Below are 27,859 nucleotides of genomic sequence, written 5' to 3' on the forward strand. Positions count from 1 at the left end.
CTTATTTCAAAGCCGACCCTTCTTTTAAAGCCGCCTTCTGTCTTGTCGGACAGAGAGGAACGTGTGTCAGTGAATTTTGCAGAAGGGGCAAGGCAGTGACCCTCAATTTTAAATTCCAGGATTGGGCCAAGCATACTAGATAACACTCTCTCTGCCCTCCTCCCTACAACACACCGTTTCAGTGATTTTTATACATTCCTTGCACCTAGGTAAACTTTAAACCAATGCAAACAAAGGAGAGGGGAGCCTAGAAACAATGGCAGAAGGAAAGGGTCAAGGGGATGAGCTTTTAAGAGGGACTAAGAAGCGCTGCTAGACATGATGTTTCACAGGACGTATTGAGATCTAGGCACTTAACAAAGAATTTTAAACAGGGCATGCCTGTAATCAGGTACTGTAGAGGTCAATCTAGCTGACCTCCATCTGAGAGATGTCAGTGGTGGGGAAAAGATTCAGTAATGCATTGGAATAACAATGGGAAGTTCAGGAGCAGAGGAACAAGAAAATACGGAGGTAGATTTCTCCTTTCCTAAAATCCAGGAGGAATAAAACAAGCAAAGAGCTACAATAGCAAAAACGTAACAAGAGTAATAGAGAAAAAAACACAGGAATATAAAATGTCCATAATGCATGAAAGCGCGTGACTTTCGAGTTCGCTTTCTGGAGATGGCATTTGGGACTGGTGTGACGAGGAGGTTGCACACTGGGTTTGCACCGATCGCTCCAGATTGTAGGCATTCACAATTGGGTTAAGAGAAAAATTTCCCACCATCATTAGTTGGGGGGTGGGCTGCAAAGCAAAGCCTGCCAAGCACCTAGCTGGGGAATTCTGGGAGCTGAAGTCCGCACATCTTGAAGGTGCCAAGGCTGAGAAACGCTGAGCTGGAGGCTGAAACAGGAGGACGGACGGGGAATATTGCCCACGGCCCGGGTCTGTGAGGCCTTTCGCCACCCCTGCCCTCCTGCAACCTCAGGCGTGGGCATTTGTCCGGACCGCCTCTGCCAGGTCTTCCAGTTTAACTCCTCGAACTCCAGCAATCTTGCTTGGCCCAGCCTCGCCTTCCCCTGAGAAAAGTGCTTTTTTTAACAAAACGGAGCCTCCAGTGGAATGGTGAAAATCCACCCCCCCTTTTTTTCTTCCTGAAGTTCACTGAAGGAAGAAGAGAACAGCCAAAGCTGGTGATTTCTAACCGGGCGAGACTGAAAAGTCCTGCCGGTGCCCCTCCAGCTCCAGAGACCGGAAACGGGGCCCAGGCGGCGCTGCCTCCTCTCTCCTCGCTGTCACCCGCTGCGGGGCGCAGGAGGAGGCAGGCCGTCCACGATCGGGGCCGGGAAGCGCCCTCGGGGCGAACGCGGGGCGGCTTGGGCCGGCACCCGAAAGGCAGCCTCCTTCCCAGCGATCCAGGCCGCGGGGCAGGGGCGGCCAGGTGCGCCCGGCCCCTCTCCAGGTGGCTCCGGGGCGGTTGTTCGCGCCGCCCGCCCCTCGCCCTGCGGAGCCCCCGGGCGACGACGCGCCCCTGCGCCGCGCCGCGCTCCGGCCCCCGCCCGGAGGAGGAGCCGCTTCTGCGGGAACTGCGGCCTCACCTGGGCAGGGGCGGGGCAAGGCGGGCGGGCGGCGCAGCCAATGGGCGCCGGGCCTCCGCTCACCTGCGCACCTCCGGAGCGGCGCCGACGGGGCAGGGCGGCCGCGGAGAGCGCGAGGGACGGCGGCGATGGCGGCGCGCGGCTGGCTCTGCGGGTGCCTCTTCCTCGCCGGATCCTGTAAGTCGGCGCGGGGGGGCCGCGCAGGGCTTTGGCTGCGCCCGGGTTTCCCCGGGGCGGGCTCCCCTCCGGGGAACAGCGCAGAGCCGGTGCGCGCTTCCTCGGGGCGGGCGGGGAGCGAGCCAACCCGCGGGGCGCGGCGGCTGCGATCGGGCGGCTGCGCCCCGTGGGCTCCGATGCCCGGGCAGAGCCCCGGAGCCTGGCTCGTCGTTCCCGGCCGGCGCCTTTTGTCCGGCGGCGGAAGCTCCGTCGGAGCCGCGCGGGAGGAGGCGGCGGGGGCGGCGGGCTGAGACCCCCCGGCTTGGTTGGGCTGTTTCGGGGTGCCGAGCGCCCCCGCTCGACTCTGCGCGCGGCCTTGTGGCCCCTTTTCAGAGGGCCAAGATCCCCCCCCCGTTTGCTCCGCGATTGCTTTTTTTAATGTGGGTTTCTGAAAGGAGGGCCCGGGTTTCCGCTTTGAGCTAAGCCGTGGTTTGTTTCCCCGCGGAGGACGGATCGGGTGCGGTGGGCTGCGTTCACACAGCGCAGTAAGCCTTGGCGGGTTTAAGCCCGGGAGACCCATTAAGGCTAAAATCGGGCAAGTGACATCAGGGGCGCAGTGTGGTGAATGAACCGGGGTTTTGTTTCCCTTAAAAACGGATCGAAAGTTTATTCTGTATCAGACGCATCGACCCCATTCCCCACTGGGCTGTGGGTGAACAGAGTCAGGGTTGACTCTGCGCTGCACCTCTGCCCGAAACGGTCTGCCAGACGCAGCCGGTTTTATTTCCCCTCCAGAACAGTTGGACTCGTGCCCACCTGCCCAGCTCTCTGGCCTCTGATCCCTTGGGCTGGTTCCTCTTTCTGAAAGGAGACCTGGAAGCGATTCTGCCCCACAGACCCTTGACCTTGGGAGGGACGGTTTCAGGGCCAATTCCTGCGGGGTGGCGTGGGTGGGTAAAACATTCCCTTCTTCCATTCCTGCCAAATTCACCAGCAAGCTAGAAATGAAAGCACAACTCACCGCGGTTGCTGGACACTTTGACTCGCCCTTTTTTCGAGATGCTGGATTAGAACAACGAGCCAGGTCATGTTTCTATTGCTCTTTCAAACCACACCCTGGCATTTCTTGAATGGTGAACAGGCACCGTGACCCCAGAGCCTGGCCTGCCCCTGATCAGTTATCCATCTTGCCTCTGGGGACGAGATACCTCTGGCATTTAGGATCTCTGGGTTCCTGAATGCTTTTTCAAAGGGGGTTATGCCATCGCTTCTGACCACATCCAGAAAACCGAGCAGAGAGTGGTTTGGTCTGGCCTAGCGCCCCAAGAACATTCTTTTCAACTTTCAAGGGGAACAGTGGGGAAACTGAGGATTGTCTCACACTGCTCTTCTGGTTTTCTTGAGACAAGAAAGAAAGAAAGAAAGAAAGAAAGAAAGAAAGAAAGAAAGAAAGAAAGAAAGAAAGAAAGAAAGAAAGAAAGAAAGAAAGAAAGAAAATAATTTTGAATAACTTTGGTGATAGCTTACAGCAGTGCTTCTCAACCTTGGCAGCTTTCAGCTGTGTGGACTTCAACTCCCAGAATTCCCCAGCCAGCTTCTGGGAGTTGAAGCTGCCCAGGTTGAGAAGCACTGGCTTACAGTAATCTTAGAACAGTAGTATTATCTTTAAAGAGTGCATATAACTGGCAGATTCTGCATAACAAAAGGTAAGGCAAAGACTCCGACTGTGACATTTAGTTACCTTGGAGATAAGGTTGAAATGGTGTGGTTGAAATGAAAATGACCTAAACGAAAAGATAAAGGGGGAAAAAGGAGAGGTTTGTCTTTTTATTTTGCCTGCTTGGGGCATTTTTGCTTTTGGATTAAAAATGACTACTAGAAAAATGGCAAGAGAGGGCAGAAGGGGTTCATTAGAAAAATGTGCAATTACATAAGATACACTTCAGACTTTTTTTTTTTTGAACCAGTGATAGATAAATTTATCAGATGGGGGGGGAAATGGATGATTTTGGGGGGGAAAGGATGAAAGATTTGTAAAATTAGGAAAGGCAATGACGGAAGATGTTGAAAAAATAGCCGGTGAGGTAAAACGAATTCATGATAGAGTGGAAGTTTTAGAGAGTCAGTCAGAAGTCTGAGGCAGAGAGTCGGAAAGAGAATTGGATAATTTTCACTTTGTGAAGAAGTGGTTTCACAAAGAAAGATGGTTTCAGACCAGCACTGGATGGAGCAGGCTCCATCCGTGCCATTTCTCTCCGGTCTTTGGACCTCCCGTTTCTGCTCTGCTCTCCATGGCCTTCTTTCCCTGGTCCAAAGCTGCCAGTGCATTTAATAAAAGTTAAGTCGCACCACCGGGCTTCTTGTTCTCGGTGGAAAGAGGCATCTCTTACATCAAAATGTGCCATGAACCAGGATCGCCTACTTCTGGAAAGCCCACAAGCTGAGTAAAATAATATCCTGTTGGTGGGTACGGAGAGGAGGACCGTGCAGCAGTCTGGAGAGGCAAGAGTGCCTCCTGGGGAACTGTGTCATGGTAATGACATAAGCCCAGGAAAAGATGCGTCCTTTTGAAGGAGTGGCTGTCAGGTGCAGCACCCACAGTGCACCCACTGAATCTCCTTTTCCCCTTTGAAATCTGGGTCTCAGCAGAGAGTTACCAAGAGCACGGAGCCTCGGACTCTGGAGATAATATAGGCAGCCCGCAGAGTAGCGGCTGTGAATCATATTTCTTTGAGTTCTAGATCACGCCCAGCGTAATTCCCTGGGCAGTGTGCCCATTTATTAAGTACATAAATAGAGCAGAATAATAAACACTGAAAAACACCATCGTAGTATCATGGCTGACAAACACAGCTGATTCCCAGCACGAGAAAACCCGCAGCCCAACGACATCCAGAAGCTCCACAATGATTTCCCAAGCGCCTGCTAAACCCATCCGGGGTGGCGGCCGCATTTCAGCTGGTGGCCTGGAGTTCCACCGCTGAATATTGTGCTCTGAGCCGGTCCTTCCTGTCTGCTTGTTTCCAAACGGCCTTGATTGCCCTCCACTCCGGGACCCTTTTTGGACTTCCCAACTCGAGGAGAAAACCACTGTTTTCTTCCCAAACGGGCTGTCGGAACACGTGGATTTCGGTTCCCCAAATTCTCAGCAATGCCAGTGCCAGCTGTGGCATTCTAGGAGATGAAGTCCACACATCTGGAGGACTCCTGGTTGTGCAAGGCTGCTCTCCACCAAGTGTAGCCCTCCCCCCCCCGCAAATCTCCCTTCCCCGATGTAGTTTGAGCACAACAGCCCGGAGGGTCATAACCTTCTATGGGCAGCTAAATGCTTTGAATCGAGGCGCCTTTAGCTAGAGGCCAAATGACCACTCGGCCATGTTAGTTGAAGCTCTGTCTGTCTTTCTGCCCTCCCCTTGGAGAAATCCTGTTCCTGTCTGGATTCAAGGCTACTTGGGCCATTTCCAGAGGTTTCCTAAACCGTCCCTTTGCATCAAATGACTCCTTCATGATGCTCTTGGGGGCTGGGAGAGAGATTTGGGCTTCGTGTTTCTTTGGCCACCAATCGTTCCTGGGACATGAGACGTTTTCCCACTTGCCCCGCAGGAAGTAACACTTAATATTTTTTCAACTTCCCTGGTTAGCCTGCAGCTTTCAGGCCCTTTGACATCTGCCTGAAACCAAAAGCGATTACTTTCCAGAGTTCTTGCAGGGTCTTTTTATCAAGATTTATTGAGAACCAAGAGGTGAGGATGAAAAACAATGGCAACTGAACTCTTTTCCTTCTTTGGCCAACATAACCAGTGTATGTCATTTCCTGTCATTTTATTGCCTTTCTGGTGGGTCTTGCAGATGGTTGTTTATGAAACCATCTCCTGAATCCTTATCTGTCTGGGAATCTACCATTAAGCCAATCCTGGAATTTCCTAGTGGTCTCCCATCCAAGAACCAGCTAGTCTCACCCGATTAGGTTTTCTGTAGATCAGCAAGTCAGCTAGAAGCTGTAATCTACTGTAAAGATAGATTAAATAGAAGGATTAGTAATAGCCCAGCAGATAACAGTTGGCTCTGGTTCAAATATTATATTTACTAGGTCATCCTTGGTAAATTTCTCAGTTTGCATGATAAGCCTTGTGATCCCAAACTTATCCTGTTTTAGAGGGTCCCAGCATCCTATTTGCAACCACAGACTCTCCAGAAATGGCTGGGGTTGAAATGTTGTAATCGTTTTGTATGTTTCTGATTTAGCATCTGTATTAATAAGGGCATGTGGACTTACTTTATAGCTCAGCCTGTTGTGTGAACATAGTTAATTGTGCTTTATCCAATGATCCCCCAAAATGTGGCTTAGTGTGATTTGTGAACGGAATACTTTTTAAAAAAATGTATATTGTATTTACAGTTTCTGTTATGATGCATTTTCTGAATGTAATTTATGGATTGTTGCTTGAGATAATATTGAATATGTCTCTCTGTTGAATAGAGAGAACGTCCTGGAATTGCGTTGATGTTTCAAGAGTGGTAGTGAGAAAACAAAAGTCTTGTCATCTATTTCAGTAGTTTTGGTGCTTAGTTAAAGTTTTATTGCATGCTCCGGTCAATGTCCATGGAAATTACCATGTGACTGGCTGACCTTGAGGTTCTACCAGACCGAATAGAGTTATTTTTGTCTCTCTGCTGTCCGTGCAAATTTTAAAAAGCCAAACTAGAGAAGCCATGATTTATCCTTAGAACTGGACCAAGACTACAGTTGGTATCCTCCAAGCATTTGGCTTAGAAATCTTCCTGTACCGCTACTGAAACTTAAAATACTATACCGCTATTTTCTGAAATCAAAATCATTTTCCTGAAAATGGAACACAGAATTTGTTCTTTATTTGTTCTTATTTTCTTCATCTTTCCATGTACATTTCACACTAAATTGGGAGCAATGCCCGTCCATGCCGGTTTGAAATAGTTTAAGATATAGCCATGCCAGAAATGTATATCAATTACCAACTAAAGGAAAAGCAGTCTGTCCTGCATAGGAGGTTACTGGATATTAGAAGGGGTGGTAAAAATTTCCTCCAGCTGATCTCCTGGCTTGGATTCTAGGCAAGGGAAAAAACTGATTGTGGACCTCCCTCTGCACAAGACTTAGGTCCTGATACGAAAGCACCCAAACTTTGCTCTAGTGTCACATTATCCATCCGGGATTATTCAGTGCAAGATAAGCAGTATAGGATGAAATTTCAGCGCCCCACGTGATCCTGGCTCTCCCCACCTCAGTTCCCGTAGTTCTCTTGCCCCGTGGTGAGCGACTGGCTGGACAGAAAGTCCACACAGAGCCAAAGTCCAATAGTTTGGCACCCAGCTTGGGATCTCTGTTCTAATTCCATGCATAATTGTTGCATGTACTCAAGAAAATTTGCCTGCACAAAACGTGGGTGATGTCTGCGCCCTGTGGAGACTGGAGCAATTAGCTTGTGCAAACCCTGCCTGGAGCAGCTCCCCACTTCACAAAGTTCTTCTGGTTAATAAATAGCCTTCCCCACCTCTGCCTCAACAGCCACTGGGTCCAAAGTTACACAAGCTTTGAGGTCCAAGAGACCTTTCCTTTCCTTTCCTTTCCTTTCCTTTCCTTTCCTTTCCTTTCCTTTCCTTTCCTTTCCTTTCCTTTCCTTTCCTTTCCTCTCCTCTCCTCTCCTCTCCTCTCCTCTCCTCTCCTCTCCTCTCCTCTCCTCTCCTCTCCTCTCCTCTCCTCTCCTCTCCTCTCCTCTCCTCTCCTCTCCTCTCCTCTCCTCTCCTCTCCTCTCCTCTCCTCTCCTCTCCTCCTCCCCTCCCCTCCCCTCCCCTCCCCTCCCCTCCTTTCTTCTTCTTCTTCTTCTTCTTCTTCTTCTTCTTCTTCTTCTTCTTCTTCTTCTTCTTCTTCTTCTTCTTCTTCTTCTTCTTCTTTCTTCTTTCTTCTTTCTTCTTTCTTCTTTCTTCTTTCTTCTTGGCTTGCTGCCCAACTCTGAATGGCCTACAAACAAATTTAAGTCGTCAGCAAAATCAAACAGATTGGCAGCTGAGGATGCTGATTGACATAAGCTACCGCGCCCCTTAGAGAAGGACTCAGCACTCTGGCCCAGGGTCCAAGGGAACGGTCAGGCCTTCAGAGCCTTATGAAAGGCCAGTAGGGTGGGGCCCCCTGAATCCCAGGGGGGCAGCTGTTCCACAGGGCAGTTACCATGACAGAGAGGAACAGTTCCTATCCTTGGGAAGAGCAGAACTACCACGGAAAAGAGGGGGTGCCCCGAATAAACCAGTCCCGTGATGGATTCTGGATGGATGGAACGTGGTGGATTTTGAGGAGGAGCTTTAGAAGAAGCTTCAGGATGATGGCAAGACAGCGTGAAGAGATGAAAGCCCATGAAAGGAGCAGAAGACTAGAGGGCCAGTGGTCAGGAGACTCTTCCCCAACATGGGGTCCTCCAAAATGTTGGGGTATAACTCCTCGGCCCCATGCAGCCGAGTCAAGATTATTTTATTTCCATTTCTTTCTTTCCCTCCTGCCCAGAGAAGAGCAGCCTGAGGACAGCGAGCCAGTATGACACAGACCCTCCTGCCTGGAAGCGTTGAGCGAAGCTACACAGCTACAGCTTCCAGATTCAGCCTTATTTTCTAGGGTGCTTCTTGGCCTACGGAGGCTTTCTTGGCAAATATGGATGGATGTTGGCTACGGCCCAGAGCTTGGCTTTGAAGTAGGCCCGTCCGTCTTGGAGAAAATGCAAAGAGGGGCTGGAGAGGGCTGACGGGGGACATCCTTGGAAGATTGAGGGATGCTCGGCAGTGGTGACACCAGAATGGTAGTCTTTGGTGAACAGGCGTGTCCCCCATTCTGAGTGCGCACAGGCTCTCTGAATTCTAGATGTGACCCCCAAAATGTGACCGTCTTCCCTGTCATAGACCACGTTTAAGGCAAGACAGGAATTTGCACTGCATTAGACAGAAAGGGAGCACCGTGCAATTTTGGATACTGTATTTCCTTTTGGGATTAACTCAGTTTGTAGTACCAGAATGTATGGAAGTTTACAGTGGGACAACTCCCTCAAGGACTTTACTTTCTTACTTTAAGCCTACAAATAGTTTCTCATTGCTGGTTGGATAGGCAGGTATTGTGTTCTGCTTGCAAAGTTCCCAGAGATGTGTGGTTGGTCCTTGGGGAAACTGGGATGCTGCCATAAATAAACTAGGTTTCTTTAATATTTTCAAGTTCCATGGCATGTTCTCATCCAGGTGCGCCACCTCCCAATTTCCTGAAGTTTTGCAAAATTGCCTGAACTTGTGAGATTTTGATGCTCATATCCTGACAGCCTGCGAGGGAATGCTGAGAAATCTCACCAGAGTTCTGAACCATGTGAAATATTTTACATTAAACCCATTAATTTGTGGGAGGGACTTTGAAGAACTCTTTTGGGGAGGCACTAGTCCTCAAGCAGTTGGAGTTTCATGTTCTTAATGTATTCCTGTCCTCAATTCCTCAATTCCTGTCAATCAAATCAAAACAATCTTTATGATGGTCGTAAACCAGCATAATTCCTCTCGTCCTACCGTATTGCCATTGGGTTATTAACTAGGGTTGAATGTCAGGTAATAAATTTATTTTTGTTCTGTTCAGTTCCTCAGAGATCTATATGCAATTTTCTTTGGGAAAACTGAGTTTTAAAACTCCAAAACCATCAGAGAAGCAGTTCTGTCCACACTGTAATATAGGGATGTGCAAAATGTTCCATTCCAGTGCTGAAAGTTCCAGAGAATTATTTCCTGTTCCAAAAGGTTTACTTCTGGGAAACTGCTGATCATCGCGGTCTGATGGAGGAACTGAATGTTCTGAAGTTCTGTCTCCATAATGAAGTGATTTACATCTACGTACTGCAATTAGCCATAGTTATAGCAATGGGAACATGCCATCTTAACCATGGGTTGGTGTATTTTTGCTGCTCCAGCAGGGCCCAAGAAAGGGTGAACCATAGTTTAGCGCTGTATCTGAACATAGCAAGCCATCTTTAATACTCCTGTGATTAGTTGAAACAAGCTAAGTTTCAACCCATGGAAAAAAATAAACCATAGCTGAGATTAACCACATTCATAAGGTTAAGGCAAACGGTGGGAGCTAATCAGAACGAGAGCCCTGGACCTCCTGGACTCTTTTCTTGAATCTGTTGGAAGGAAATGAAGGGTGATTTCAGATGGTTCTGCATTGTTGCAGAAGGAAAGATCAAGAGATGTTCTCTCACATCCTTAGCCCAGTGCCTTCCTTGATCCAATGTCATTCAACATCTTTATAAATGTTCTAGAGCAGTGTTGTTCAACCTTGGCCGCTTTAAGATGTGTGGACTTCAACTCCCAGAATTCCCCAGCCAGCAAGGTCCACATGTCCACACGTCTTAAAGCGGCCAAGGTTGAGAAACACTGAGCTGTAGCAGAGACTGATTCTTCTTCATTCCTGACTTCAGAAGAATGTGGCAAATGGACTTAGGGGCTGACTACTTTACCATTCAGAGATTATTCTCCCTGCCTGCAATTACGCCATCTCTGTCACTATGTCAGTTTCTCTGTCTTAAGCTCTTTCAAAGTACGCAGCTATTTCTAAATTCCCAGCAGCAGGAACATCAATGGGTAGATAGGCCAGGAGAACATAAGTCCAGCCTTCTCCTGCAGATGTCTTCAGTCCCAAACTCCCAGAATCGTCTGTTGGCTTAGCGGCTGGGAATGCTGGAAATTCCCATTACCAAGACTTCTGTGCAGTCCCAAATAGAGCAAAGGTGCCAGAATTGCCAAGCCATTGATAAGCCGCTGTGGGAAACTACGAGAGACGAAATCAGCTGGTGAGCATGGTGAGGCTTCCTTCTGCAGATGAGGTCATGCCTTTGAGAGCAGGGGACGAAGGGAGGAGGAAGTTTCAGGAACCAGTTTCATTTGCAGATAAAATACAAGGGAATAGCTGTAGCCTGCCTGCCTCCAGGTTAATCAAGTCAGCTCAGTTTCTTCTAAGAAAGCTGAAGTGAGTCATGTGCTCATGGGAGGGAAACAAGCGGAGCTGAAACTGGCAGGGCAAGAAACTCTAGAAGTTGGATTCATTGCCACACCTTCACCCATCTGCTCCCTGTAGACCTGCAGGAGAAGTTTATTTAGTTCACAAACGATCACATTCTGCATTGTCAAGCCAGTACACAAAACCCAACTTGAGTTCCTTTCTCCACCTTGGCAGCTTGGAGATGTGTGGAACGCTGGCTGGGGAATGCTGGGAGTTGAAGTCCACCCATCTTCAAGCTGCCAAGGTGGAGAAACACTGCTTTAGTGTGATGTGTGAAGGCAGGCAAACCCCAAGCTATCCTTTAATCCAGCATTTCTCAACCTTGGCGACTTTTAAGATGTGTGGACTTCAACTTGAGGATGGTCTCAAACTGCTCTTCTGACTTTTTGATGCTCATCAGAAAGGTTCATTTATACACACACACACACACACACATGTATGTATGTATGTATAACAAAATGGAAGAGTGAGAAATAATTTTGAATAACTTCTGTAATAGCTTACAGCAGTGTTTCTCGACCTTGGCAGCTTTAAGCCGCGTGGACTTCAAGTTGCCAAGGTTGAGAAACGCTGGTTTAGAGGTTTATAAGGGGGAAGTAAGAAAACTGTCTATATCTGAAAACAGTATCAAAATTCACTTTACAGATTGTTTATAGTAAGGAAAGTTGCATGTTAAAATACAGATGTTTGGAGAAATATTCATCAAAGTAGCTAACCTTGTTATTTAAAAAGTTTGTAAACGAACCATGATCTATTGTTCCTATTTCCTGCTCATTCCAAACCCCTCTTAGATTGTGTGTTTTGGATAGTCACGCTTAATTTCAGGACAATCTAAGCTGGCAAACAAGCAACAACGTGAAGTCATAATGTGGTTTACATGGTTGAGATTTACGTTTCACAAACCTGGCCAGCATGGTTTGTAAACCATGGTTTATAGTTTAATGCAATATGTGAATCTATCTGGCGTGGCTTTTGAGATGTCTTTTGGAATGTCCTTTGAGTTGCAGGTCATTTACTCTTGACTCATGTTTATTTTTGTGCTTTATTTGCACCGTTCTGGTTGAAACCAATGGCTGTTTGCACAAATTTTCTTTACTTCCTGTTTCTGATTCTGCTAATTTATGGTTTTAAGTGCTGAATCATAGTTTTTGCTGAAGGTTCTTCCTGCTACTGATCTCTCTGTGCCTCCTGGGCAAGTGTGGCCTCGCTGGATCAGGAGCAGAAGATGGGCAAAACTGGGTGGGCGCATTTGCTGTTCCTTTACAGAGGGAGGTCACCAGCGGGCAGATCTCTGGTGCAAAGTAGAATGGAATATAACTTGCAGTTGGCTTGGATCTTCTGTGGAGGGGTGTTTTGGGATTAACTGCACTGACTGTATTTTTGGAAGTTGCCTGTATGTTCCACCCCAAAACCATAGGAAGCTGCCCCCCCATTTTCAGTTGGAAGAAAATTCAGGAGCTGTAGCAAAGGGCTTTGGATACTCAAATATCAGAAAGGGCAGCTTGTGAAGTCCTCCAGATCCTGAAGATAAATGTCTTGACGTTTTGTCTTTTCTCACTAGGGTCCTTGATTCTGGCTCAAGACAAAATTGAAGTTCCTGAGAACAGTGGTAAGTTTCAAGCCCGTGGTTGTCTTTTTCTTAGTTCATCCTGGAGGATAACGTGCGATTTTCTGAGCCTTTAAATTCTAGCTTTTTGTTTAGTCTGGCGTTATCCTTCACTCCACTCCCAAAGAGGGAACCCTTTTTCACCTTGGAGCTAGACTAAATAGCTACCATATTTAATAGCCATAAGCCAAGAAAACAGGTAGCTTTCTTCAAGTAAGTCAGTAATCTTTATTGTCATTGTACTTCTCGTACAACGAAATTAAATGCCACCCCAGTGCAGCTTTAAAAATATAAAAACCATAGAACACATAAAACACACCTTCACATTCCATTCACCATTGCACAACCCCTGATGCTGCATTAATATCGCACTATACAGTAGAGTTCAGTATAGTTACACCTCTGAAATAAAAGCTATTCTTCAGCTTTTCTTCCGAAATTTGAAAACATGTCCCAAAGGAAAACGTCCAGCCAGGTGTGTTCTTTTTCACTGCAGAGTGGAAAAATGGATGGACGGGACAGGAAATCAGATTCCAACAGAACGGTTGGAACATTTTTCCAGTGAACAAGTTCAGTTTGATGGAGGAACCAATGTTGTCTTTGTTGAAGTTCAAGTGGAGGAGGGACGCAGAGGCATTTTCACTGGTTTCCTGCACCCAGCTGGGTTTCGAATACATGGCCTCCCTGCTCCCTTCCAACTTGAGGATTTTATGATTTTTTGAAATTCAAGTTAGAGATTCTCACTCACCGAAGAAAGAAATGAGGAATCTGGTTAGAGCCGATATAGGTTAATGTACCAATAGTTTAGAACAGTGTTTCTCAACCTTGGCAACTTTAAGACCTGTGGACTTCAACTCCCAGAATTCTCCAGCCAGCCTTGCTGGCTGGGGAATTCTGGGAGTTGAAGTCCACAGGTCTTAAAGTTGCCAAGGTTGAGAAATACTGGTTTAGAACGTCCTGCAAATATGCAATGACTTACCTGGTTGATTTTTTTCACTCTTGCAATACATGATCTTTGCCAGATTAATTGTAGGCTTGCAAACAAATAACTGCTTATTAGTGGCTATATAAACAGGCCAATAATGAGAGCCAAATTGGTGTAGCGGTCAGAGTAGAAACTGGGAGAGCGTGAGTTCTAGTCCCACCTTAACCATGAAGCCAGTTGGGTGACCTTGGGCCAGTCTCTCTCTCCCAGCCCTCGAAAGCAGGCAAGGGCAAGCCTCTTCTGAAATCTCACCAAGAAAACTGCAGGGACTTGTCCGGGCAGTCCGGGAGTCACCGCTGACTCGAAGGAACACGCACACACAAACACACAGACCGACCATTAAGTGTGCTACGTAACCGTCTTCTTTCCTTAGGTATCCCAGAGTTCAGCTCTATAATAGCTTTTTAGCACCTTTAAGGCCCTAATGGCTTAGGACCAGCTACTTGAAGGAGTGTCTTCTCCCACAAGAACCTGCCCAGATGTTACGCTCATTTAATGAGACCCTCTTCCAGGTCCCGTCACCAAAGGAGGTGAGGTGGGCCTCTACCAAGGGGAGAACATTTTTCCGGGGTGGCACCCCATTTATGGAATTCCCTCCCTGAGAGGCAGAACGGGCGCCCCTGGTACTTTCCCAGCTTTTTCACTGGCTTTTCACTGCATTTTAGTTACACTTGAATTCATATTGTTTTAGTTTCGGAACGACCGCCTTGCAGCTGCCTAGTTTATAGGGGGCTTGGCTTTGCATTTTATTGTATATGGTTTCATTCAGGCTGCATTTTTAGTGTGTTTTATCGTAAACCACCCAGAGAGCTTTCCCTATTGGGCAGTTCAAAATTTTTAAGAAATCAATAAAATTTGCAGACTGGGGGGTGGGGGGTGCTTATCTGTGGAGCACCTGGACTGAGAAGGCGGGGCTTACACCTGCATCTGACTCATCCACTAGTGAGATGACCAGTTAGCAGCCTCCACTCCCATCTGAAGATCAGTCAGCACACGTTAGAAAGCAAGATGCCTTTGGAGGCCAGCAGAAGAAGAACTCTCCTAGTTGGGGAGGACACAGGAAGTTGTCCAAGATCAGAGGGAATAGAGGTAGTTCTTGTTTGAACAACCACTCGTTCAGCAACCATTTGAAGTTACGACGACACTGAACAAGGGGAACTTATGACAGGTCCTCATAGTTGTGGCCGTCGCAGCATCCCCGTGGTCACGCGATCACAATTTGGGCACTTGGCAACTGGCTTGCAATTATGACATCACAGCACCCCACAGTCGCATGATCATCATTCGCAACCTTCACGGCCAGCTTCTGACAAGCAAAATCAATGGGGAAGCTGGCAGGAGGTCACAAATGGTGATCGCCGACTGAGGGATGCTGCGACCCTGCAGGATTTGCCTAACAGTGGCAGCTGAGACTGCTGCAACTGCCGTTGTAAGTTGGTGCAGTCACGTGACTATGTGCTTTATGACCACATCGCTTAGTGATGGAATTGCAGGTCCCAATTACTATAGTTTAGTGAAGACTACCTGTAGTGCTTGGAAGTGTGTGGCAATGCAGAGTGGATGAACTGGGTGGAAATTCATGGTGATGGAGCTGATCAACCAGTCTGAAATGCTGGGCATGAAAGTTGAGCTTGAACCGCCTGGAACAGTTTTGTCATCCTAACCTCTCCAAAAAATGGAAAGCTCCATTGGAGGCCCCAAAAATGTAGCTCTCTACTGAAGAGGAAAAGAAACGTGGTGATGGTTTGAGACTCAGGGACAGAAGCAGCTATGCAGACCTACCAACTATCAAGAAGTACGTGTGTTTCCAGGATGACCAAGGCTCACTGAAATGACTGGTCACTCTCCATCCTTGCAGATCCATACAGAGACAAATAGCCCTGCTAGAAGGAGGTAAACATCAGTGGATTACAAGCAGCTGTCAAGCTCCAGATAGGAAGACAAAGGAGGTAGGAACCCAAGTGGATTTGAATCCATCCTCTTCACTGGTGGTCAAGAAAGGAAAGCAGGATCCTGGAAGTGAACAAATGGCTGAGAGCATGGATGTAGAGAGTCAGGAGGATGACCTTGGCGGAGATATGCAGGAACTGTTACCTAGGCAAAGGGGCTGAAAAATGCTTTTTAAGTCCAGACCAGTGTTTCTCAACCTTAGCAACTTTAAGATATGTGGACTTCAACTCCCAGAATTCCCCAGCCAGCCTGGCTGGCTGGGGAATTCTGGGAGTTGAACTCCACATATCTTAAAGTTGCCAAGGTTGAGAAACACTGGTCCAGAGCGATGAGATAATCTTTGGGAGCAGCTCAGGCAGGTCCCTCCCTAATTCACTGGAGTTTCAGAAGGTGGAGGAGGTCCAGCACAATCAGACTTGCAAGATTCCATGATTAGAGCCCAACTCCATAAAAGTAGTTTTAGTCTTCCTGGGGAGATGATTCCCTGGTCTGGTCTACCCAGGGAGCTGAAATGGTATTGTCAGAAAAGATCTAACCATGACCTATGTTGCAGGATGGTTTGTATCTCCCAAAGGTAATGCAAAATGTCTCTGGCCAAGTTTTAAGTTTAACCAAAAGGAGGAGGGGCTACAGAGGCGCAGACTCAGGTTCAGACATGCTAGGCATTAGGAACATGGCTGCATATTATAGTCAAGAAGAACATGGCAGAAAAGAGCGCTTTGAACTCTTCAACGCGTGGTGACAGGAACACTAGTTAACTATGAGATTCCCATTCTCCAGGGTCTGTACACCAAGGCTCAGTCTCTCTGTATGGAGGAACTAGAAGTCCTAATGTGGAAAGAAAACATGACCTGAGAAGTATCATAGAAACCTGCTGGAATGAAAACCGCCAAGAAGCCATAGGCCTGGGAAGAAATCCATGTCCCTAAATATGGAAGTCCTGCTGAAAGCATCTGAGGAAGATTGAAAGGAGTAAGAAGGAAAAGTGAAACCATTCTGGAGTTTACTGCTGGTCATCCAACCAGCCAGAGGAGTAGGTTTCAAAATCAATTTCTAGATAAAGTTCTCAAGAGAGCAGGCTGTAGGGTTAACGGGAGACATCGTCTGCCCTGTCTGTTAGGAGTGAACAGGAGCGCCAACAGGGTCCTGATATCTCTTGCTGACAATTTCATTCTTCGGAAGGTGGGAGAAGAAACAAGGGATCAGGTGTCCTGAATCTAAACCTCATCCAAAGAAAGGAGGTGGCAATGTATTGTCGAAGGCTTTCACGGCCGGCATACGATGGCTGGTGTGGGTCTTCCGGGCTGTGTGGCCGTGGTCTGGAAGTTCTGTATCTCTCTGTGCCCAGAGAGAACCGCTCCTGTCTGTGCTCCTGCCCTCTGAAGATGCCGGTCACAGGTGCTGGCGAAACGTTAGGAAACAAAACTTCAAGACCACGGCCACACAGCCCGGAAGACCCACACCAGCCAAAGGAAGTGGCACCTTGTTCGAATTCAAGGGAATGAGGGAGGGAAAGGAGAAGAGGGTTCATGCCCTGGACCTCCAGAAAGCTGATTTTAATGAACTTAGGCGGAAGATGGGCAGCATAACATGTTTGGAATCCTAAAAGATAAACAAGAGGAAATGGGATAGGAAGTCCTGAAAAACAGGGTTATTGAAGGCACAGGCACAAACAACCTATATGAGAAGGAAAAATGGGGAAAGCTTTAAGAGGCCTCGAGGTGGATGGGGAGAAGCCTGGCCAGCTGAGAAACTAAAAGGAGGTGCACAAGAAATAGAAACCAGGGCTGAAGGCCAAGGAGGAATGTGAACTGGATGACCAGCTTGACACTCAAGTGGATACCATCTACTTCCTCGGCCCCCAATTTGCCAAATGGTTTTGTGATTCCTCTAAAAAAAAAATTCTGTCTCTTTTTTTAAACAAAGACGCATTGGTGGTGATGGTTGAAGAAACATTTGTTCAAGGAGAATTCTGCCTTCCGCGACCTCCCATAATAAATTCATAGAAGCCCTTGAGATCTCATGATCGGTGCCCCGTTCCCCAAAGATATCTCTGCTATTCCTGTGTCAGTTGCCACAACTGCAAAGGTGTGTCCTCCTAGGAATTTTTTTCAGTGACACGAGATGACTAGCCCTGTTTGCTCTAAGTGTGCTTAATCAGGGTTGGCTTTGCTTCAGGCCAACGTAACGTTGGCCAACTTGCTTCCTCTGGAGCAGGCCAGCAGAACAGCTGCCCTGGCAGAGCCACCGTGGTGGAAGCCTTGGGTTTTGCAAAGCCTTCTTGACGCACAACCTACTGATATCTAGCTGAACGAGATAAGACATTGACCAGTGTCCAGCCAGGGAACTTCAGAAGGAGTTAGTTCATCAGGGGGTTGCATGGTCTGCAGAGAGAAGTCAAGCTGTGCAAAAATCTTTGTGCATCTTTCCTCCTTCAAACAGCGGGGTGAGTGGAAAGACTTAGCAGTTTCATTTGCACCACTTACCCCTGGCTAACATAACAATGGTTTCTGGTTTCGTACGACACACTAATGTATAAGCTAACACACGGATTCAGATGACACGCTAGGTTAAATTGTTCTGAACAAATCTGTATGGGTTGACAGAGTCCCAGCTTGCTTGTTGCAGCCAATTCAACAAAGAGCTTGCTGGCGTGTAAAACCCAACGCATTTATTCTTGCATCTGAGCTTCCGTCCACCTGATTAGCTCTGTGTATGGGTTGGATTGATTTTGGTTTGTCTGTACAGGGAATCCCCGGGTTAAGAACGCCCAAGTTACAGACGACCCATAGTTATGAACGGAGCCTATTGTAGCAAAAATCAAGTTAAATACACAGTGGTTTGAATTGATTACACAATGCTACTTATACAGTATTATACAATAATACTGTTCCAGCTTATATACAAATTCGACTCAAAGACAGACTTTGGGAACGGACCTTGTTCTTAAATGTAACTCTAAACCAGATTCCTTTTTGGAGAGAAGGGGGCAGCTTGCTCGGTCTGTCTCAGCACCAGCTTACTCGGATGATCTTGTGGATCTGCAAATGCCAAAGTGGGAAATTGGACCCATTTCAGAAGCTGGGTGCAGCTGGGCTGGAGAATGTAAGGGAGAGGGCCTGAAGGAGGGAGGACCCGTCCCTGCCCAGGGCATCCTCTGTTTCTTCACATGGTGGGAAATGGGGAATGATCCGTTCCCCTCTCTTCCTGCATGAAAGAAGGCGATGGTGAAGCAACTGGGGAGAAGGATTGTTGCTATGTTGCCTGGTGGGCCCGTTTGCAAGGGGGCTCCTGGCAGTCTCCCAGGGCACATTGGGGGAGAAGGTTTTGATCCCTATTTCCAACCCATTTTTTGGGTTGAAAGTAGTTTTGCCGTATTGCTTTTCTGCATCTCTCACAGCCCTTCCTTTCCTTTTCAACAATTGCAGATGTTAACTTGCCTTGCAAAGCCTTAGGATGGCAGCGCAACGCCAAGCGCCAGGAGTGGAAATTCCAAGGGGTTGGCACCACCCAGCTATTCTACCACGACGACAAGTTCACAGGTGGGCAGTGAAAGGGGGCCGAGGGGTTCCGCTTTCCGAGCTCTGGGCGGGCCTGTGTTTGTTGAGATGTTGGTCTAGAACAGCCTCCTGCAACGTGGTGCTTCCTGATGGGCTGGAACGGCAGCTCCCAAAATCTATGCCGGCTGTGGATTATAGGAGCTAAACCCAATAAATCTGGGCGATGCTGGGTTGGGGAAGGAGTTGGTCTCGAGGTAGAGCAGTGTTTCTCAACCTTGGCAGCTTGAAGATGTGTGGACTTCAACTTCAGCCAGCATGGCTGGCTGGGGAATTCTGGGAGCTGACGTCCACACATCTTAAAGCATGCTGGCTGGGGAATTCTGGGAGTTGAAGTCCACACATCTTCCAACTGCCAAGTTTGAGAAACACGGAGCTAGAGTGTTCCCACCTACACCTGTAATTGCATATTCCACAAGCTGGATTCTTGCTGAACCTTTTCTGCGTTCTGTGCATCTTTTCTTTCTGCAGAAAACTATAAGAATCGGGCCATTTTCTACCCGAATGAGATTCACCTCAAGTCGGTGACCCGCCAGGACTCGGGCGTGTACACCTGCGAAGTCCTCGGAGACTCTTTTTCTGAGTCCCAAGTGCAGCTGATTGTCCAAGGTACCAATTCCATTTCCTACACCCAGGATAGGTTTGGCCCTGGCACCTTATGCTGAACGCCGAAACTCCCGGTGCCAAGTTGGGAGAACGGATAATTTCAGCTGTGCAAAAAAAAGGGGGGGGGCTTTATGAAAGGGCTGCTTGATGCAAACTCTTCGGCATGTAAATGGGACCATTTTTATTATTATTATTTTTATTTATGCAATCCTATAGCCACCCATCTCAGTCCAAGTGATTCCAGGTGGCGAATGTTGGAAAGACTTTTGCCACCGTTGCACTCTGGGGCAGCTAGCCAGGTTTTACAGGCAGGCAAGGTGATGCCCAGACTCCTTCCTTAGTAGCCACAGGCTCTTTGGGGCACCGACTTAAAAATCACAATAATAAAAGTAAAATTAAATTGGAACTAGGCCTGCTCGAAGCAAAGCACAGGCTTCTCCCATCGTATTTATTTGCAGAAATGTCTGGAACCCACACAAGGGTGGAGGAGAGCCTGCTGGGGCCAGTTTGTCCTCTGGCCAGGAGTGTTTTGTGGCTGGCCATCTCTCCCTCGGCTGCCATTTTGGGAAGATACAGCTTTCCCACGGCAGCCATTTTATGCGTGGGCCCCAGAATGGCAAACGGGCACCTGGCCCCCAGAGGCGCGTTAGGTAGTTCTGTAACCTCTACCTGTCTTCTTCCCTCCACCTAATGCTGATGATACATCAGCTTGTTGCAGTCTTTGGGGTCATTCTTGACTCCTGGAGACTTCGCAGAGAGGTCCGTGCGGTGGTTCCAGGATGTTTTTCAATGTCCCAGTCTAGGGCTGAGAGTGGGGGGCTGGCCTAAAGTCACCCGGCTGGCTTTCATGCCTAGGGGAGGGCTAGAACGCGGCCTTCTTGCCCCGTGGCTTCAACCACTCCCCTGAGCTGGCTCTCCTCAGCTGTCGCGGCTCCTTGTGAATCTCCAAGCTTTACTCAAAGTGGTTCCAAAATGGCGTCCATCAGGGATGGGCAGCCTGCACTCCGAAAATAAAAAGCAAAAAGAGTTTGGCCTGTGGTTGCCCAGGCTTTGGGTCATCGCTAAAGGTTAACTAAAGATTTCAAGGGTTTCCCATCCACCCGCCGCAGAGAAAAATCCAGGGGGACTGAAGCGGATCTTTTGGGTTGCTCTCCGCTGCTGTGAGCCCATGAGACTCCAGAGTTGTTTGGAGGGGCTTCTGCCATACCTTAGCTGAGACCCCCTCCAGCCTGGCCCCCATCAGATACACAGATGTGCTAGCTGAGAATTATGGGAGCTGTAGTCAAAGGCTTACGGAGGGTGCCCGGGACTGCTTTTTTCCCTTTTCCGTGAGTGCCTCTCTTCTTGTGGCAGTTCCCCCCTCCAAACCCAAAGCCCACGTTCCTTCCGTGGTGACCATTGGAAACAAGGCGGTCCTGAGATGCGAGGAGACCGATGCCAATCCACGGCCGACTTTCAGATGGTTCAAAAACAACATCCAGATGCCCGTGGATCCCAAAACCAGCTCCCTCTTCAAGAATTCATCCTACACGATTGACCCAGACACAGGGGTGTTGGTACGTACTTACGCTACTGATTTTTAGCTGTATTTACTCTAGGGTGGCACGTTGCATGCCCCCTTCCGCCCAATAATTACTGTGAGTTGGGTGGGGCAGCTTACATTCACTGGCAAGAAGAAGAAAAACTGTTGAGAGCAAAGGCATGGATGGCTGTGAAGATTTCCTAATGCTTGGGAACGGCTGCTTGCCTGGTGAATTTAACCCTTTCTGCAAGGTCTAAATAGAGCATCCTTCTCTTATCTTCTTTCCTCTGTCCCCTTGTCTCCATCTCCATTTGCTTCCTCTTTCTTTTTCTTCCTCTTCTGAGCGCAGTTACCTCTTCCACGTTCCCCACCTTCATGCTGGTTTTACAGATAGTCCTTGGTTAATGACGATAACTGGGACCGGAATTTCCATTGCTAAGTGATGCAGTCGTAAAGCACAACATCACATGACCCGCATCGCCTTGCAATGGCAATCCCAGCACTCCCCATTGCCGTGGTTAAGCGAGGATTGCGGGTCAATAAACGAGTCCCAGGTGGCTCCCAAGCAGGCCGGCAGGCAGGTAAGGCATGGCGCAAGCACAGTGGGGCCGGGGTTGGCTGCTGCCAGCCAGGGGAAGGTGCAGGAGACTTACCGGAGCAACTTGTGGAAAGTCAGCAGGGAAGGTCACAAATGGCGATTGCGTGATCATGCTGCAACCGTCATAAATGTGAGCAGGTTGCCAAGCACCCAGATCACAACCAAGTCACCGCAGGAGTGCTGGGATGGCCAGAACTTTGAGGACAGGTCATAAGTACCACTTGTTCAGCACTGTCATAACTTTGAGTGGTCGCTGAATAAGTAGTCATTAAATGAGGGCTGCTCGTCCTCTTATTTTTTGCTGTTTCTCTTAGAAGAAGGGAGCACGCGTCGCGTTTCTTGTGACGGTGACCATTTGATGAACACATTGGTTGTATGCGTGGGTGGAGAGCAATACATTTTATAAATGGGATACCTTAATTGGTAGGCAGCTCATTTTAATTAGCCCTTACTAAGTCTTTCTGTTTGCCCTGTCCCTTTCTGGAGTGTGGTTTTTGGTGGATGTTTCTGTCTCACCCACGATTATGGGTGGGGAAGAGTTTCAGGGTTAGATTCAGCAGGAGCCAGAAACTCAGGGAGAACAGCGAGGACGTGCGCGGGGGGCGGTGGGCAAAATCAGTCCCCAAATCCGTCTCTGGTGGACGCGGCTGCTCCCTTGTTCCAGCAGAGAACGTTGCTCCTGCGTGCTTTTCTGTGCTGCTTTTACATCGGTTTGGGGGTTAATTAGATCCGTGTCCTGCCGTTTTTGAGGAGCAGCGTTCGCAGTGCCCCCCTTCCCGGTTCCCCCTTGCGGTAGGTTGGGCTAAGAGAGGACAATCGGCCAGGTTCCCCCAGGGGGCTCCTGCGGCTGAGAAAGTGCCTGAACCCGGGTCTCCCTGGTGCCCGCCCAGCGCCTTGACTCCTGGGACGTCCTTCCTCCTGGCTCTCGTGTGCAAATGTCATGGCGTAGCGAAAATTCAGGGAACTGATGAGCTGAGCGGTGGCAGGGTGCCTTTCCTCCCCGTGCCCCCATTTTGGCAAAAGAGGAATCCCAGAGAGAGCTCAGGTGACCGTTGGATGGTCCTGCCAAGGAGAGGGGCGTCTTCTGGCTCGAGAGTGAGTTGCTCTTCTCTTTCCTTCAGGCTTTTGAGCCCGCCACGGCCCTGGATGCTGGGGACTATTTCTGCGAGGCCGAGAACAAGGTGGGGGCCGCCCAGAAGTCGGAGATTATTCACATGGAGACCAGTAAGTAACCCAGGCTGGCATCGCTCCTCTTTGGGGGCACGGCCTGCCAGCCCTTCGGAGTCTTCAGTGCTTGCCGTCAAATTGTGCTTTGTAATGGGATGGAAGGGGAATTCCTAAACCCCCAGAGGAATAATATGGCCCAAAGTGAACCAGCTGAATTTGGATTACCCCGTCATTGTGCGATGGAAGTGCAAACCCGGCAAAAGGAAGCTTCACGGGTCCCTGACTAAACAGATGCCTTATAGTTCCACGAGTAGTCTTATTCACTCTACTTAAATAATTTAACCCAGTGTTAATTGTATGGGAGGGAGGGAGGGAGGGAAGGAAGGAAGGAAGGAAGGAAGGAAGGAAGGAAGGAAGGAAGGAAGGAAGGAAGGAAGGAAGGAAGGAAGGAAGGAAGGAAGGAAGGAAGGAAGGAAGGAAGGAAGGAAGGAAGGAAGGAAGGAAATTTTGACTTAATGGCTGAAGATAAATGGAAAGCAGTGGATTGCAGAACTGAATACAGGTAGTCCTCATTTAGCAATTGCCTCGTTAAGTGGCCGTTTGCAGTTACGACAGCAATGAAAAAGTCACTTTGTGACCAATCCTCACATTTACGACCTTCGCAGGTCTCTAAAGCCAAGGAAAGCTGAAGTCAGATCATAAGCACTGTTGCGGTTTCACTTCACAACTGCTTCACTTAATGACCGAGTGGCCAGTCCCCATTGTGGTCGCTAAACAAGGACTGCCTGTATGTGAATCAGCATGTGTGTGAAAACCAGGTTGGGAAAGCTTAGATATAGAGCCATTATCAAAAAAAAAGTGGAACCAAAAATCACAGTGGGTCCCCAACAGTTTGATCTCGAAAGGGTGGTCAGCTCTCTTCCCCAATTCCATGATACAAGACAAATCCCCAGATAGTCCTCTGCAATATTACACACTTCCTAGAGAAAGAAAAAAAGCAGAAAAAAAAAGGTGGGAGGGGAGGAAATGGAATTGGAAAGTCCGTGTTTCAGAACGTTATTTTTCAGTTTCTCTGGGGATGCCCTGTCACTTTCTCTCCAAGGCACTTTGCCACACTGACATTCTGCACTTCTGCGCTTCTTCTTTATTGGAATGCTTTCCTCTTTATATTATTTAGCTTTTATGGGAAAACATTGAAGGCCCTGATAGCTGTAAATGTGATTTCACTGGGCCAGGAGTGCTGTGCTCCAGATGCTTTGACAGTAAACATTGCTCCGTGTGTAGTCTCTTGGTTTCGTTTGGCAGAAGACGCAATAGAGTTGCCTTAAAGCAGCTGTTTTACTTAACCACTCAAAAACCCAAAAGCTGAACATTTCAGCCGTGGCTTTTTCGGAAGTGCTTTAAAGTCCATTTCTGCTTTAAGTGAGATTCTATATAGAACACTCAAAGGTAAAACATGTAAAACCAGGGAATAAGTAGTAAAAATTATGTCCCCGCGTGTTAATTTTACCCTCCTGTATTGGCCATGGTTGGGCAAGGACTGGGTGGAAGAAGATCGATAGCGTGTTTGCAATTTTTTCTGGTTTGTTGAAGCGTATAAGTTCTTGCGATGTCAGAATTACACACTTGCTCTCCGTAACATTTTACTCCCCGCCCCATGTGCAGGTGAACTAAATGTGGGTGGCATCGTGGCAGCCGTGGTGGTTCTCCTCATCATCCTGGGGCTGGTGATCTTCGGCATCTGGTTTGCTTATAACCGGGGCTATTTCAGCAGTAAGTAGCAAACTGCGTGCTTGTTTTCCCAGAGCAGGAAAAACATAATTATTTGGTCTGCTAACCCTAACCCTAACCAGAACCCTCCAAGGTGAGGGTGTATCAGAACAGAATGAAGACTTGAAAGCAGATTTTGGGCCTTGATGGGGTTCCCTACCCAACATCCTAGTTTCCATGGTAGCCAACAATATCATCCTAGGAAGCCTACGGGTAGCTCCCAAACACTGACATTGATGAGTAGCTGATCTTGAACATGGATGATTCATCCAGCCATCATGGGTAGAGACCCTTTGTGGAGCTCAGCTTTCCAAATATTGATTACTTATTAGCTTTTTTTTAATTCATTACAAAGCCCTCAAAAAATTAGCCTTTGCCTAGATGTATCAGTGCTTGATCCTTTCTAGTCTCTTCTTTGCAGAAGGAATCATTGACTAAAGAAATGCATGGACTTTTTTAAAAAATGGCTTTGTTAAGTCTATTCAAAGTTTATGAAATGGGGGGGGGATTTTGATTGCTTCCGAATACTTCATTAGAAGAGATTTAAGAAGAAGAGGGCCATGGGAACCCTTTTTCAAATAACGTGGCCCCAAAATATCAGATGTCTCCTAACCGGGACCTCACGGTGGTGTGAATTCTGGGGACTTTCGTCTTAGGATACCTGGAGGGCTGGTCAGGTGGAGAAGAGGCCAACAGGATGGGCACCAGTTGACCCTTTCTAACAATGGAAGAGAGACATGGACCCCTTCTTTCTTGGCTAACCAATAATTTGTCTTTCTCTTTTTCAGAAAGAACAGAGTGAGTAGCCATTCTTTCTGACTGCCCACTGTTACTTGCTGCCCATCTTCCGACCGTCCTGCTGTGAGATTTCCTTTCCTGGGGGGATGAGGGAGGGGGGAGAGTAAAGCTTGGCACTGCTGTTTTCTCTCTGATTCTTTGATCGATCACCCTGGTAAAAGTGGGGGACACAATTCACAGAAAAGCAAAATACAGTAAGGGAAAAGCCATGACAGTGAAAATTGTCCAGAATAATGTTAAAACAATAAACCAGTATTCCTCAGCTTTGGGACCCCCAGAGGTACAGGATGTCAATTCCCAGAATCCTCCAGTGGACCATTTCCAGCACTTCTTTGAACCCCCAGGTTGGAGAAGGCTGCCGCAGAGCGATCTAAAACTGAGCCTCCACGTCATCCAGGCACAGCAGCGCCAGCTTAACAGAGGTCCTAAGGAAAGCTCTCGGCGTACCATCACCTGCACTAACCTGAGAGGGGGGTGATTCCTCTTTTCAGAGAGCAGATGCCCACTAGAGGGCATCTTTGTGGCAACTGGTTGAGAGGCAGGTAGAGAAGGGAGAAGTTGCTGAATCAGCTCCTCTTCGGCTCCACCTCTGGCCAGGAGAGCAAGAAGTGTCTTGCTAAAGATAAGAGGAGTTGGACAATGGCCCAGAGCAGTTTTGAGTTCCCCTTCACAGGCTGTGTCCAAGAAAAGGTTAAATCAACATCTGTCTGGGATTTTGTATTGATTAATTGATGGGTTGATCATATTTATATAGCCGCCCATCTCACAAAAGAGGGACTCTGGGCAGCGTACCACACTCAATGAAAACATAAAATACATATACAAACTCTCTTTCAAACTATAAAATACTAACTGGGAATCCTGCACTTGGCCCCAGGGCCCCCTTCTGGTTCTATGATACTAATCTCTCACCTTTCCCTTCTTCAACCAGCAGTACCAAGAAAGTCATTTACAGCCAGCCTTCCAACCGAAGTGACGTAAGTAGAAACAGAAACAGACCCAGTTCGTTCTCCAGGAATCTGGGTCACCCAACGATGACTTTCTATTCTGTTTTTAACAGCACCAGTTTGATGGTGGCAGACAAAGCTTTTTGCAGCTTATAACAATATTTGGGTTACATGTTCAGTTTCTTAGAGAAGGGAAAAGTGGGCTGTTAGGACAGTAGAAAACATCTTTAGATCTCAGATGGTTTGTGCCTTTGAAGTATTTGAAGATATCTGAATTGGCTATTAACTATGGCCCCTGAGTATTTCCTACTTAAGGCAGAATGTTAGAGAAGTACACAATCCACAATGGAAGTAATGTTTTAGACAGTGAAAGGCATGCTTTGAACATTTGGGAAGAACCCAGCATTGCAAATTATTTATTATTACAACCTGTTATATTATTTAGGCCCTGCACTTGCACTCACGGTATCTTGCTGGCACGTGGTCGTCTTTGGGGCACATACAGACAAGCACCTAAGATCTATTTGGCTTCAAAACTCTTTGGGTTCTGAATTCACACAACCTTGCTCTGTCTTTATTGTACTCTGGAATATAGAGGCAATTCTCTTTCTCTTGATTTTTCAGGGTGACTTTAAACAGACATCTTCCTTCTTGGTCTGATCGTAGCCTTCATGCTTCGTGTATTAAACTCCAAATCTTCCTGCTCAGGACTGTTGTAAATGTTCTTTATGGATCTTTGTAATTAAGTGCGATTTTCAATTTTTTAAAAAATATATATATATATATATATAAAATAGTTTGCCTTTATGTATTTTTTTTAAACTGACGCTATTTAAAAATGCTGTGCCACCATTCTTTCTGATTATTCATTGTTTAAGGACTTGACCTTAATGATTGAATTCCGTGGTGTGTCTAATTTTTTGGCTAATATAAGTCACTCAAATGCAGTTTGGGGTAGTTGTGAGTTTAGGGACAGTTATGAAGTTAGTTGCCCAACTGCATTTCTGTCCTCCTTCTGTGTCACACCCCAACCACGCATCCCGGCATCACATTTTTGCTGCAAAATAAAATAATTAGCTACTAAAAATTACTCAACTGCAAGCAAAAGAAATAATCAGGACTATCTAGAATAGTGTTTCTCACTCTTAGCAACTTGAAGATGTGTGGAGTTCAACTCCCAGAATTCCGCAGCCAGCTTGCTGGGTGGGGAATTCTGGGAGTTGGTCCACACAACTTCAAGTTGCCAAGGTTGGAAAACACTGATCTAGAATCATCCAGGTGAGGCCAGATTTGGACAAAAAAATCAAGTCCTGTATTTTGCATTTAATTCTGTAGCAAATAAAGTAGTCACAATTCATCTTAGCTCCATTAAGCCAGAGTGCTGAAGAACCACTGTTGAACACCTTTGTTAGGGAGAGACTCTATGCCTTACCAATGTTTGCCTTTACCAATATTACAATATTCTTGAACAATTTTTTTTATGTTGGACACCAAACTGGAAATAAACTTTTCATTCAATGATCTTTGCTGTCTTAAAATTTATCTTAATGCTTTGTGG

At 47.5% G+C, this 27,859-nt stretch overlaps 1 protein-coding gene across 1 annotated transcript; it reads left to right on the forward strand.

Annotated features, from left to right (window-relative positions):
• The first annotated feature begins 1,556 nt into the window (after positions 1–1,556).
• Positions 1,557–27,823, forward strand: F11R (F11 receptor). Its single transcript, XM_088151070.1, has 9 exons — positions 1,557–1,761; positions 12,357–12,404; positions 18,765–18,878; positions 19,365–19,502; positions 20,853–21,055; positions 22,741–22,843; positions 24,452–24,559; positions 25,345–26,331; positions 26,926–27,823. The coding sequence occupies exons 1-8, from the start codon at positions 1,713–1,715 to the stop codon at positions 25,356–25,358; spliced, it is 777 nt and encodes a 258-aa protein (XP_088007196.1). The 5' UTR covers positions 1,557–1,712; the 3' UTR covers positions 25,359–26,331; positions 26,926–27,823.
• The last annotated feature ends 36 nt before the right edge of the window (positions 27,824–27,859 follow it).

This window comes from Python bivittatus, unplaced genomic scaffold (genome assembly GCF_059951505.1).
Source record: "Python bivittatus isolate LINGU-HERP-01145 unplaced genomic scaffold, Pbiv_v1 ctg000660_np1212, whole genome shotgun sequence".
NCBI classification, from domain to species: Eukaryota; Metazoa; Chordata; class Lepidosauria; order Squamata; family Pythonidae; genus Python; species Python bivittatus.